The following is a 13,819-nucleotide window of genomic DNA, read 5'->3' as shown; positions in this document are numbered from 1 at the left end:
AATGTAGAGATGTATTTTTGGTTAATAATGTGATTATTGTAGAAAAATACGTTTTACACAAAAAAACAGCAGTAAGCTTATTTTATTTATTTATTGTATTTTTTATTAAATATGACCTATTCACTTTTTAAAAATATGGTTCTTTAAGGGTTCTTTAGAAAACCATTTCCACAAGTACAGCGTTCTTTGCATCATGAAAGGGTTCTTTAGATTGATGGAGAATGTGCTGTATATGGTTCTATATAGAACCTTTTTGAAAAGGGTTCTTCTATTGTTCAGATGTCAAGCTTGTAACAATAAAAGAACCCTTTAGTGTTATATAGAACCATCTATAGCACATTTATGCAATTTTTTAGATGTTGCATTTGCTGCAATTGAAGATAACATATTGGAAAAAATAAATTATAAAATATAATATAAAATGCGCCACAATTTTTGCACAGGTCACATTTTGTTATATTTTTTCACCATATGTTAAATTCAGCCAATAAACTGTGTACTAAAATGAGCAGAAGTATGTTCTCTGTAGAGGATGTGTTCACTTATTTACACTCAGAAAATCAACAGGTCATTTGATCTAGGGCACCCAAACTTTTGCACATGACTATGTACAAAAAAGCTACATACCATTGTTTTACTTTTTTATTTAAAACTTTGGCAAATTTTGCCCACGTCACAAATAAAAACAATACAAGATTTATGTGAACAGAAACAGTACTCAAGTACATTCAAAATGTAAACAAACATCTGGCTGCACCTTCAACAGAACGTTCCGGAGAAGTTTTCAGAGAAAAAAAAACGGATATGTGAACCTTTATTTATCATCACACCGTTTAATAGAGTCAGTCAGGGTCAGATGGCTACAGTATTTCAGTCAAAATGTAACAAACTAATCTCAAGAACATAATAAAGGTTGGTCCCAGTGCTGGTCAGCTTCTCAGAGGCCTAGAGAGGCCTTCAGGAGGGAGGCCATATCATCAGGAATGGTGTCTACATCTCCTGAAAGAGTGCAGATTATTACTCAAAAGATGAAGGACACTATTTTAGAAGCACAGTCACATCTACAGTACTGACACAACACATTATACAGAGCTGTATTTATGATCAAATGGCATGCTCTGTTTATTTTTTTTTTATAGTTTTAGCCCTTTATTATGCGAGAACCACTGAAATAACAATATCTACTTTCATTTAGAAAGGCTGTAGTCGTTTCTGGACATCACTTAGCTTTTAGATTTTCATCAAACTGATTTTAAAATACTTCACTGACAAGAAAAATGGTTTACATAAAGTTTCCCTCAGTAACAGCCAAAAAAACAGACAATTTATCCACTAAAGTTTCATCAACACTGACGAACTATTTGAAGCGCTACAACATTATTTGTACAAATTATTTTTCAATGGAAATGTCGCTAATGACTGTTTATTACTTTATAAAACAGACCGTTCTGATTCTAAAATTTGATAGGCTGAGCCACATTCAAAACTGCTGTAAAATATGCAATACACACATATAACTGCGCATATCAACTGAATTCTATATTAATGCACCATGTTATTAAAACACTGACCGTTAATGGTATAATCTTTAACCATTAACGGTCGTCCAGCATGTGTCTCAGAACCTTACTTTTTAATAAGTACATGTGAAGTTCGTTTTTCTGAGTCTGACATCATTTTAAAGTAATAAAAAACAAAAACAAAAGCACTGCTCACAGCTGCTCATCTCACTCTGACTGGACTCTACCTGAATGTCTATACTAAGTAGTTCTCTATGCATGCGTTTAATTTGGATCGAATTACTTGTAGTGTGCATGTTAACAGAGCTTTTCCATCAGATTGTTGAGTAGAGTGAGCATATAAACACCTCAGTCTTAATATATAATCTGAATGTGTTCAATCGGATTGGCAGAAGTCTTTGCATGTAAACACAGCCAGTCTTATGATGTCAGTGCACAGCAGTGTTAGCCTGCATGTAGTGCAGTTTTTTGTATTTTGATTCCTTAACCACCTCATTATTCAGAGGATCCAGTGACATCTTAGGGGAAAGTGCACACAGCACAAAATGCACCTTGGACTTTGAAACATTTTGAAATAGTGGTGATTTTTGGACAACCCTATTTGTTTTTCTCATAGATAAATCCAGCTTAGACCCACATTTCCTTATTCAGATATGATGCCCACTACAGGACGACGACACAGCCTCTACATGGTCTATTAAAAACAGAGAATTCTACAACCACCCTTAAAAATAAATGAGATCTCACAGGACTGGTTAATGATCATCACTGCAATGGCATTTGAATGTGTGCACCTAAAATGAGCTCACCCTCCTCAGTGGCAGTCATGTCCTGCTCTAGTTTGAGCTTCCTCTGGCCGATGCGGAGCATGGCGTCCTCTATGGTGTCCTTGCTTATCAGTCTGATCACTTTAACGGTCCTGAAGTAGGACAAAAACATTCAGATACAGAGGGCACAGACAAAAATACTGTCTATCCAACAGATTATTTAAAAGGTCACTGTTAGGAGATGTTAAAGGGACACTCTGGCCAAAACGCAAAATTTAACCGTCAACATGCTTATTTGCATTCCATAGCAGAGCAGCATTAGATTTTATGACTTAAAGACTACAAAAGCCCCCCTTCTGATGATCGTGAAGGTGGGAGAAACTTTTAAAAAATGTCTTTGGGGGGGTTTTGGTGGGGGGGTTTGTTTCGAAATGTCATTTTGATCATTAGCTACTGAATGTAGAAGGAAGTCAGACAGCTAATATTACTCCATTTAACTGTAGTTACTGTCTTCAAATCATAAGAGGTATTGTATATGCACTTAATTATAAATGAACCAAAGAAAATGGTCCAAAATTACTTGGAATAAAATCATATTAACATGTATTAAATGTTTAGTAACACTTTCTATGATGCCTGTATTCTTAAATAGTTAAGTGCTTGACTCTTTGTAATTTGGTGACAATGCTTTGTAAGCATACTTATAAGCTCTAATTATGCCTCATAAAGTTGTAATAATGTACAACTTTAATTCTTTGCTGACTTAAAACACATCGTAACACTTATATCTCCATACATACCGCCTTTTAAATGGAAAAAGACCTTTTTTTATTATATCTTTTATTTTTGCAGGATCTGCTGGGAAAACTTCCCACCATGGGAGGTTAATTAAGTGCTACTTATGTGGTCTGGTCATATTTGGACATTGCAGGACAAGCAAATGTTCAAAACTACTGTGTTCACTGTAACCTTTTTCCAAATTTTAAAATAAATTGCAATAACATGTCTGTGCTTTTGTAATTAGTTTGGAATGAACTTCAAAATAAAGTTTATAGTACCTTCATATTTATTTACAGCAATGAATAACATAAAATATCAGTCACTTTATTTGAAGCACTCAGTGAAGGCATTTTAAATATTTATAATGTTGTTATGACTGTTAATATGTATTATAGGTGGTTTATAATTATGCACAGGTCATTAGTCCATTATTCATTAGTGACACTTGTGTTTGTGCTTATGTTTAAGTCACCAAATAATTTATTACAATCCATTATTAAAGCCTTATGAAGTTTATTACAAACATTTATAAAACACTGTTTAAGGGGGGTTATAAGTGCATTTTTGATGTATAACGAGATATGCGGTTTTCTAATGACAGCAACACTATGCTAACTGGTCCTCAATAGCAGTCATTCAGTGTTAGCCACATTAGCATTTCCAACTTAAGTATTCCTGTAATTGTCCGATAACGAGCTTTCTGTCTGACCTGGTTTGGCCAACGCGGTGGCAGCGGTCCTCTGCCTGTTTGTCATTATAAGGGTTGCAATCTATATCATGAAGGATGACCACATTAGCAGAGGTCAGGTTGATGCCCAGTCCCCCAGCCCTGGTAGACAGCAGAAATACAAAGATGTCCTGATCCATGTTGAACTGATCAATCAGACCAATTCTGTGGGGGAAAAAAAAGAGAGCAGTGGAGTGAGTCCTACATTCAGTGTTCCACATGATAATGTCTTTTATGACGATTATGAAATAGGTCTAGTACACTGCAACACCACTGCACTGAGCGTTTGACCTGACATTCATTTACAAATGAAAAAATATATTACATCAAATGTTGCCAAAAGTAAGTGAACTGAACGTAGGGTTGATGTGATATATTTTGATATACATGTTAAGATGTATTAGCGTTTTCCCTGTATTAAAGAAATGGTTCAGCAAAAAATCCTACTTGCCCAACTAACTCCAAAAGTAATCAGCCAAGACAGGTTTGGTGTCTGATGTTTGGTTTTTTGGTTTTGTACTGGAGCTAGACGGTTAAAAAGTAATAGAAATCTATGCCACCAAAAATCTTTAGCTCTATGACATTAGCCTCGTAGCTCCAGTTCTAAACTAAAGAAGCAAACTTTAGGCATCAAACATATCTTGACTGACTGACTACATTTTGGGGGGTACTGTGTAATTTTTTCTCACCAAATTATTCCTTTAACCCTTTAAAGTCAATAAAAGAAAAATGGCTTTTTTCTGTTTTTACCTACTATTTCCTGTTAACAGTGCAATTTCTGAATGCTGTTGTTGTTTATCTGATGCGTAAGGAATGTGATCTAACAAAGCCAGCAACTTTGAGATTTGAATTCAGTTTGTGTCATAAACTGCCATTTTGAACAAGAAAACACATGAATAACCATAGCATTTTATCGTTACTTTGAGTAAACAAATAAATAACACGTTCTTAACAATGCAAACAACAAACATGCAAAAAACATACAAAAACAACTTGCACTCAACAACCAAAGAAGCCTTGTGTATCTTTTATACAGTGATAGAAAACAGAGTAGCACACAGAAAACCCATCTATTTATACACTCTCTGTGCCATCCAGTAGTCCTTCTTCAGTGGTCTGTTTCTGACCACAGAGCTGCCTTTGGCTGGATATTTGTTGGAAGACCACTCTTAAAATACCATGTCAGTGTTGATGCTGTGCTGAGAATAATACCTGGACAACAGCAGTCCTGTGGTCAGAAACTGACAAGTGATGAACTGTAATGGGCTGATAAACCGTGCAGCAAGATGGACCTAATAAATTCAGTGTACTTGCATCACTTGTACTACTGCTTGTATTCTAGCCCTGATTAGGAGTCACTCTGTTTATTCTGTACGCCTTGGCTCCTCAAATGGCTCACCTGTCACTCATGGGCGTAGAGCCATCCAGCCGAATGTATCTGTGCTTATAGTGTCTAAGCAGCACCTCCAAGATGTCCAGCATCATGGTAAACTGGCTGAAAAGGACCACTCGGTCACCCTGAGGGAGAAACACAGACATGGTGAGTCAACTTATGAATGTATCAACTAATGATAATCTGCTGTCTTCTGACAGACAGATGGTGCCCTAACATGCGGATTCTCACTAATCATGCACAAATATTCAATTAGAACACCAGTATCCATAACTGATGATTGAGTATAATAATGCTTCCCAGGAAGGGAACATGAAATTCCTCAAATCCATGAATGGGCCTGTCACAACCAGTGAGTAACATTTGTTTATTTGAGCTTGAGCTGTATCTGTCATCTTGGGTAAGTTTTGACTGCTAGAAAAAGAAATAGCTAATCAGCCAAGCTGGTCACTTTAGGCTTGTACTGTAATAGCTAATTATTTATATTGTCGCTCCATTTTTGTCTATCCATTTTTGTCGATTTTTATTTTTATGCTGTGTGAAAAGTTCATAATGAATGGACCAATAGAAATGCTCTAAAATCACTTGGAATAAAACCTCTTTACATTTACTTACACTGAAAGGTAAGAGTGTTTTTGCCTTCTCCTGTAGAGTTACTATTTTGGAGATACTTGTTTTTCTTTAGACAGCGACAATATGGCAATTAATGCTAATGTTAATGCTAATGCTAATATATGGCACCAAGGGACAATGCCCTAAGGACGAAGCTTACACAGAATGCTAATTTCTAATTACTAACTGTTGTGCTTAACACTCCCCACCTGTTCTTTGAGGTCTGTCAGAATCTGTGTGAGGAGGCGGAGCTTCCCTGAGTCCAGAAGCAAGTCGGTGTCCAGCTGGTGCTCATGCAGTGCCGAGTACTGCTGGCACAGCCGATGAAGCTCAAAGTCTGACATCACTGCCATGTCCTCCTTTATCAGAGCCGGGTCTGATTCACAGTGACTGGGCTCCTGCACAACAACAGAACGATATTCAAAACTCCCCAATACCTACTTACTGTAAGGGACAGAGCAGGCATCGCATTTTATCTACATACTTACTCTTAAAGTTCAGCATATAATCAAATTTACACAATTCCTCCTCCCCTGACCCCATATGTATGTTTATTGTCTGAAGTTCGCCTCTTTATTTTTTCACTGGTACTAAGGAGACAGAGAGATGCATGCAGGGCACTATAAGACAAAACAGTCCTCAAAAACTTTTTTTTTTTTCAGATTTATCACTATTTTACCATCATCAACATTCCATATAAAGCTCAGAAGACACATGTACGTTCACTGGTGGTTTTGGATAGTAAATAAAATGGCTATATTTGTGTTGTAGTCATGGCGACCCCTGTTTCTATCACCACCACTGTAAAGAAATCTGAGCTAAGTTTAAAAGCCTTGAGGTGGGACATACATCCCCACTGCCCCCCTGCCCTGAATTTTCTTGATAACGTAAGTATGTATCATCACCTTCAACATGAGTTGGCTCATAGCAGACAGGCGCTTGCTGGTGTAGTATTGCCGGTGCAACAGCGGGTGATTGGCCATTTTCCTCAGCTGCATCATCACGTTGGTCAGTTCCCGTTCTGGGCAGAGACATAAAAAAATTAATTCAATTAATTTAGCTAGAGAGACTAGACATGTGCTAAAAGTGCAGATGAGGGATTTGTTTACTGTTACTATGATGATTATTTTTTAAATTTTATCTGCTTATTAATGATCGGCTGAAAGCAGCTTTTCGACTAAATGAATTCTGAAATGTTAGAAACGATTATAATTTATTAGAGCAATTTTAAATAAACCTTGCACTAATTCTTTGTCAAAAATGAAATTCTCAAGCTATATTCAAAAGAACAGATAAAAACATTGATTTTTATATTGTCCATAATCCACTACTGTAAAAATAGTGTCTCTAATTATATTTATTTGCATATTCAGTGTATTTTTAAAAGTCATGGTGAAATTTAAGGTCAATCTAAAATTAAAATGGAAATTCATTCAACATTTTTTTCTCTTGCTTTTGCTAAGAACATGTAAGAAAAGCACTAAGTGTCCTAAGCGTCTTAAAGGGCCCATATGCTATAATTTTCTTCTTATTTTTTCTGAGGCCCACTTATAAATTTGTGTGGACCATAAATAGTCAAAATTCATTTTGCATGACCATTTCCAACCTCTCTTTATCCCTTAGAATTAAACAGGCTGTTTTTCGTTACTGTGTGTTTAAGACTGATACATAAGGAAATGAGCTTTGTTCTGATTGCATGCCTTTGATTGTGCCTCATTCAAAAATGCAGTCTGGGCTTCAACTGCTGTAGGCTGAATAGGTGTATATGTGAACGGTGGATAGGTTGATGCTATTATGTCAAAGTATGCTTTTCTGAGCATATTGTGGATATCGTCACCTTTTAAAGACCATTGAATAACTACATTTCATTATAATTAGCCACGTTTAGCTGAATTTCGTGCAGTGTGGTTTGTAAAATATTAAATATAAAATCATCAGTTCTAGGTTTTTTATTATTACAGCATTTTGCAGCACTACTTCTAATTTGTCTGTTCCTACTTATTTAGTTTTCCTGAGATTTAATATCTTGATGCTTATCGTGTATCATGAAAATGTCTTGAAGTATCGTGATCCAATATTTTTGCCATATCGCCCACCCTTAGCCATCATCATCACCATCATGGTCCTCTTCATACATACTCTCTTCAGTTTTGGTGCTCTTTAGTTTGTTGAACAGGTCGTCGTAAAGCTGCTGCTGTTTTTCACTCATGGCGCAGAACTCGATCTGTTCTTCCTTCGCAGGAAGTTGCTTCAGGACCTGCCGAACACAGAAGAGCAAGAACCTGAATGACAATCACAATAAGAATATTTTTATAGCAACTATCATGCACAAAAATGAAACTGCTTCACAGAAAATAAACATTTTTCCATTCATTATCTAACAAATGCTAAACCATAAACTGAACAACTGAATGTTTAAACACGGCAAGGAAAGCACAGCTAGTGATAGCTTAGCAGGCTAAATGCTTAGCTCACAAAGTCAGTTAGATACTCTCTGTTTCACTGCAACACCAGTCACTCAATTTGACAGATTATTACATTAAATCTGACACATCATAATTTTGAATGCCAACATTGCGTATCTAATTTAGCTAAAAGCTCACTGCACAGTCCAAACAGTCATGTTCTGTAGCTGCAAGCAAGTTTCCTGTTGCCACATTGTAATCCTCTCATTGGCAAAAAAAATTCTCAATTCTCAAAAGTCTTTTACATTGTATAGAAATGCCATGATGATGGACCAATAGAAATGCTTTAAATTTAACTTACATTAAAAGTGAAGAAGGCTCATTTGTGATGTTCTAAACTAAGCTGCCATGTAGTGTCCTACAAATCATTTTTTCCCAGATGCATTGAGAAAGTCTGTATTTTCAATGCAAAGATGTGAACTCTGTGCTATAGTAACACATTTAACACATTTATCAAACTATAAACAATATAACTAGATATTTTATAATCTATAAAAAATACATTTTTGACTGAAGGGTCTTTAATGAGAACGGTTAGATCAGATTTCAGTTTCTTTTCCACTGCGCATGCACCTATTATGGATTTTGTGGCACATACTGTAGCCTACATACTGTAATCATAAGTGTATTTAAGCCGCAAGTTTATGTATGTAAGTTTATGTTTTTTTGATCTACTTTACTTTGGTTTCTGTTTTCAGACTAGTGTGTCCTGAATTGCAGTTTCAGCCAAATTTATTTTCATTTCAGTGCATCACTAGTCACTTACAGTCACAAATGAGATCCATTAATTCAAAAAGAACAACTTTGAGCAAAAAATGGAAGAGAGTGATAAGGCTCAGATCTATATACATTCATACAACTCTAAAAACGTCAGGTCTGTTCATGTTGAGCTACTAGCAAGCAATGAGGGTTGAGTGATCACATTTGCATTTATACAAGTGTTTTAATTGTGTTAAAATGCTGTTCGTTCATTGTGTCAGGTGTACAGGATTGTTTGATATGAAGAACGCTGCAGCTGTCTGTTTTATCTCTCACGTCTCTATGGAGAGGTGTGAATTGTATTTCACAACAAGGGGTTCTGATCCCTCCCCTTTCACCCCTCATTGCTCGCTAGCATCTCAACGTAGTCACAACATTCCACACACACACAGACAACAGCGTCCTAGCTCATCTGATAACAGAGTTAAGGGGGGATATGTTTTATTTGATCACATTAATTTAAAATATCAGAGTCATTTTCCATTCTACTTTCTTGTTCAACGGGATTTAGAGCAGTGCAGTATAAAAAAGTTACAAAAACTTATTTTTTTCGACAACACCAGTGTCCAGCTGTACTGACAGCCCTCTGTGACTCATGAACCAACATGCATAAGCACGCCCAAGCTTAATAATGTATCAGAGATACATTGTTTTCACGCATACACGCACACACAGGCATTCTGAAGCAGCTGCATTATGCATTTCCTCTCATCCACTATGCATGCAGCTGGCAGCAGTGCAGTACCTCACTCTTGATACGACGCAGGATGAAGGGTTTCATGATGAGTTTAGCATGAGCGATGCGGTCTCTCTCAAAGCTGCTCTGCTCCTCTGAGGATTTCTAGCGGAGATTCACACAAACATACATGCACACTTGTGTCATTACAGTGTCAGGACACATATGTATTATTGTCCCATATGTATTATCATCATAAGAAAACTCTGTCTACACATCATGAAAACTTTACAAGAGAAGCAAACACACATTCTGAACTTTCAATATCAGTTAATGTGACAAGATTTTGTTTCGAGTCATTTTAGATTATTTCTACCTCTCCAGTATATATTATCTCTTTCAAAACCTTGTATCTGTATTTTTTATTTTCTTTCTTTTTTAACATAATTTTTAAAAAGCCAGCTGACATTTACACAGTGTTAATTTCTTGATGAATGGACAGAAATGGTTAAAACATCCCATTAAATAAACTTAACTACAAAGTTTTGTTCCAACAGCGACAATCTGCAAGTACCAATATGTAATAATATGTCCCACATGTATTAAAAAACTTGTGTCTCATTTTTTGTCATTTTATATATATATTATTTCATTTTTTTTACTTCAATTTAAAAATGCCATATATATATATATATATATATATATATATATATATATATATATATAAAGCAGTGATATATACCTATAAATGATAATGATACAGTCACCTGCAAAGGTTTGGGCACCCCTGTCCAAATTTCATGTTTTGTTGATCCTCTACAGGGTACACACTTCCACACATTTTCATGCACAATTTTTGTAGTCTCACATATTTGGATTGCCCCCAACAAATTCTCTATAGTCTCAACAGTGTTAGGATTAGGTTTAAAAATCAGTATGAGAACCAGGGTGAGGGTTAGGTTAAGGTTTTGGGTTGAGTTTAACATTTAAGTTAGATCAAGGTTTAGAGTTTTAAATGGGAGTAAATTAAGGTAAATTTAATAGATAATTAATTAACAGTAAACACAAGATAAGCATCTAAAGAATTCACAGTGGGCTAAATAAAGTTTAGCCTTTTTATTTGTTCTATTCGATAAATTGGGGGAAAAATAAAACACAAAATGTGGGCTTAATGCATTACATAAGCAGAAATTGTCCACTAAAATGTGCAGAAAAAGGCCAAGTGTGTTCTCTGTAGAGGATGTATTAATTTATTTTCACTTCAACAAAAAATCAACAAAATTTGGCAGGGGGTCAAATTCCCCTAGCTTTTAAATATTTATGTACAACCCCATTTCCAAAAAGGTTGGTGTATATATGTATATATGTATAAATAAATAAATAAATAAATATACATACACACACACACACACACACACACACACACACACACACATATATATATATATATATGCTATGCAGCAATGCAACCCTCCTTTACTGCCCTACACTTGGCTGCTATATAAAAAATTAAACATGGAGGGAAAAAAAAAACAAAAATAAGTACTTCAGTCAGGAGCATTTTGACATCCAAGACAAGTTAATAATGTTTATTACAAAAAAAAACAAAAAAAAAGAAGAAAAATTCTGGGCAACAATCCCACCTATAATAGAACGACTTAGTTTTCTGTGCAGTTCCTACCATGGCGAACATCTTGGCGATCTGTGAGGTGCTGCTGGAAAACATGTTGGGCATGATGAAGTTCAGCAGAGACATCAACTCCAGCAGGTTGTTCTGCAGTGGCGTTCCAGTCAGCAGCAGTCGATACTTGGCCTGTGGAGAAAGCGCACACACCCAAATTAGTGTTTTTGGAGTTGACTGATGTTGGCTGAAATGGCTGTAGTGATGAGGTTTTTGTATCTCTTTTTACAGTTCACATTAAGTCATCGACAAGTCTGCATGACCTTAATGAAGACCTGGATGTGGTTTGAGAGAAGATTTTTGGATGTATTTACAGAAACAATTTGGGTGGGTATTGACTTCTAGTGACTGTTAGCAAACCTCACAGCCTCAGCACTAAACTAAAGAAGCAGAATTTAGACCCTAAACATGTCTTGGCTGAGTGACTATATCTAAGATAAGTAGAAATTTAGATTTTTCACAACTTAGAACACATTTTTATATCCCTCATTTACATTTTTAGGTGCTTACAGCTCCACAGTTTTATGTCATCAAGCTGCTCTCTATTCCTGCCACCCTATTCCTTTACATACACTACACTGAAGTACACAGTCTAAGAAAGGCACTGGTATGTTGTATTCTATGCTGAATTTATACAACTTTTGAACTCTCTAACTTCATTAAAACTATACTGGGAAGAGCAGCCGCATGTAGATATACCAGCTGGGATGTGGCCAGAAATTTAGATTGGGATACACTCTTCCTCATCATTCTGTCTAAGACACACTATCATTAAGTTTAAAACCGTCCATTGTTTAAATCTGTCCAAGGTTAGACTGGCTAAATATACCCAAGTGTTAATCTTATGCGCAACAGGTGTAAAACAGATGTAGCTACACTCTCTCACTTGTTTTGGTCCTGCTTACCATTAACGATTTTTTTGGGAATGCATAATTACTTTTCAGGAGATCAATTCAACCATCTCGTCCCAGAGCCATATTTGGAGAAACTCCACAAGGGCTTTGCATAGAAAATTCTACCAAAAGGCTGATGGCATCTGCCACTTTCTCAGCCAGGTTACCTACAGTACCGAAATGCACTGTAAAGAATTTCTGGTTTCAACTTAAAAAAGCAAGTAACCATGCTGCAAAAGTTTTGAGTTTATTAAACTTCAAGTAATAAGTTCCCAGAACATAAGACACAGATTTTGTCCTGTTAACTTACTATTAGAAGTACCCTACGGTACCCTATCCAGGGTGACCATTCTTGTCAGGTGTTGGCTAACCCTAACCCTGGAAAAACAAACCTCTGAACATTTTAAAAAAGGAACTTGGAGGTGTAATAGACCTCACCTCATTTATTCTTAATGACCTAGCAGGCAGACCTTGGCCGAAGAGCTGTTAAGTTATGTTCATCTGGGAATGGGTGGCTGCACGCAGCGAGAAAAATGTATTTCTTTCATCCATTAAGAAGGAATTTAGTGCCTTTATTAGTCTACTTTTTCAAATGACTTCGATGTTGCTTACTTGCTAAATGTCAGATTTAGCAAGTAAGCTTTGCATATAACTGGAGATATGCCAAGTTTCCTGAATTTTCAGCTTCTGTCATCAAGCCTAGCATCCAAAAGACAATGCATTCTATTTCAGTACAAAAACTGGTTTAAAGCAAGGATGCAAATGTGGTGGAACAAGCTGCTCCAGTTGAAAATGAATGCCCTCCAGATTCTCACTACTCTGTCTTTTGTTAAAAGAACGGTTCAGCAAAAAAATCTAACACTGTTTTCCCTCTTACTTCAAATGTATTCAATCAGGCAAAACATTTGCGCCAGGCATCTGACCCCCATGCACCGATGAAACCTGCAAAAGGCAGCAAGAAGGCAGTGCCCGAACCCTGCGTGCCCACGACAGCTGTGACAAACAGCGGGAGGATGGTGCCCAACCCCTGGCCGGCCTTATGAGACCTTCCTCCTGTTGCACACCTGTCATTGGCACCCAGGTGTTGGGCACCTTGGACAAAATATTTGGTGTCTTTAGTTTAGGAGCCACAAGGTTAATGTAGATATGTAATGGAAGCTTATAGAAACCAAAAAAACCGTGCTAACTACATGCCTACTTCATTGCTTCAGACCACATGAAATTTTAAGTAATCTCTAGTAGACTTGACTATGTGATTTCTGACACTGTATGACTGTCATCTATAAACATGAACTAAAGTACATGTGTCAAGCTCCAGTCCTCACGGGCCAAAACACTGCAGACTTCAGCACACTCCCTCAATAAACACATCTGATTCACCTCATCAGCTCATTAGCAAGGCCTTCATGAACTGATTTCATAGCGGTTAATTCATGAGGGTAAATGCTGATCTCCGTAGCACTTTTACCGGAAGATCCTCAGTTTGACATGCCTGGACTAAAGTATGTTGCATAGCTGAAAACAGCATGGTAAAATTGTGTAAATT

The 13,819-nt window shown here is 36.5% G+C and overlaps 1 protein-coding gene across 1 annotated transcript in view; it reads right to left on the bottom strand.

The window, feature by feature from the left end:
• Positions 1–651: 651 nt before the first annotated feature.
• smarcad1b (SWI/SNF-related, matrix-associated actin-dependent regulator of chromatin, subfamily a, containing DEAD/H box 1 b) overlaps positions 652–13,819 on the bottom strand; it is a 35,319-nt gene continuing 22,151 nt past the window's right edge. Inside the window, exons 16-24 of the mRNA XM_036595493.1 lie at positions 11,381–11,512; positions 9,769–9,864; positions 7,939–8,056; positions 6,705–6,820; positions 6,009–6,197; positions 5,194–5,312; positions 3,777–3,959; positions 2,330–2,439; positions 652–999 (exon numbers count right to left, since the gene is read on the bottom strand). Of these exons, the coding sequence (XP_036451386.1) occupies positions 938–999; positions 2,330–2,439; positions 3,777–3,959; positions 5,194–5,312; positions 6,009–6,197; positions 6,705–6,820; positions 7,939–8,056; positions 9,769–9,864; positions 11,381–11,512 (1,125 nt within the window). The 3' untranslated portion in view covers positions 652–937. The remainder of the gene's footprint in view (positions 1,000–2,329; positions 2,440–3,776; positions 3,960–5,193; positions 5,313–6,008; positions 6,198–6,704; positions 6,821–7,938; positions 8,057–9,768; positions 9,865–11,380; positions 11,513–13,819) is intronic.

This window comes from Colossoma macropomum, unplaced genomic scaffold (assembly GCF_904425465.1).
Source record: "Colossoma macropomum unplaced genomic scaffold, Colossoma_macropomum, whole genome shotgun sequence".
In the NCBI taxonomy this organism is placed as follows: domain Eukaryota; kingdom Metazoa; phylum Chordata; class Actinopteri; order Characiformes; family Serrasalmidae; genus Colossoma; species Colossoma macropomum.
The sequence above is the reverse complement of the archived record's forward strand: the minus strand, read 5'-3'. Positions and strand labels throughout refer to the sequence as shown.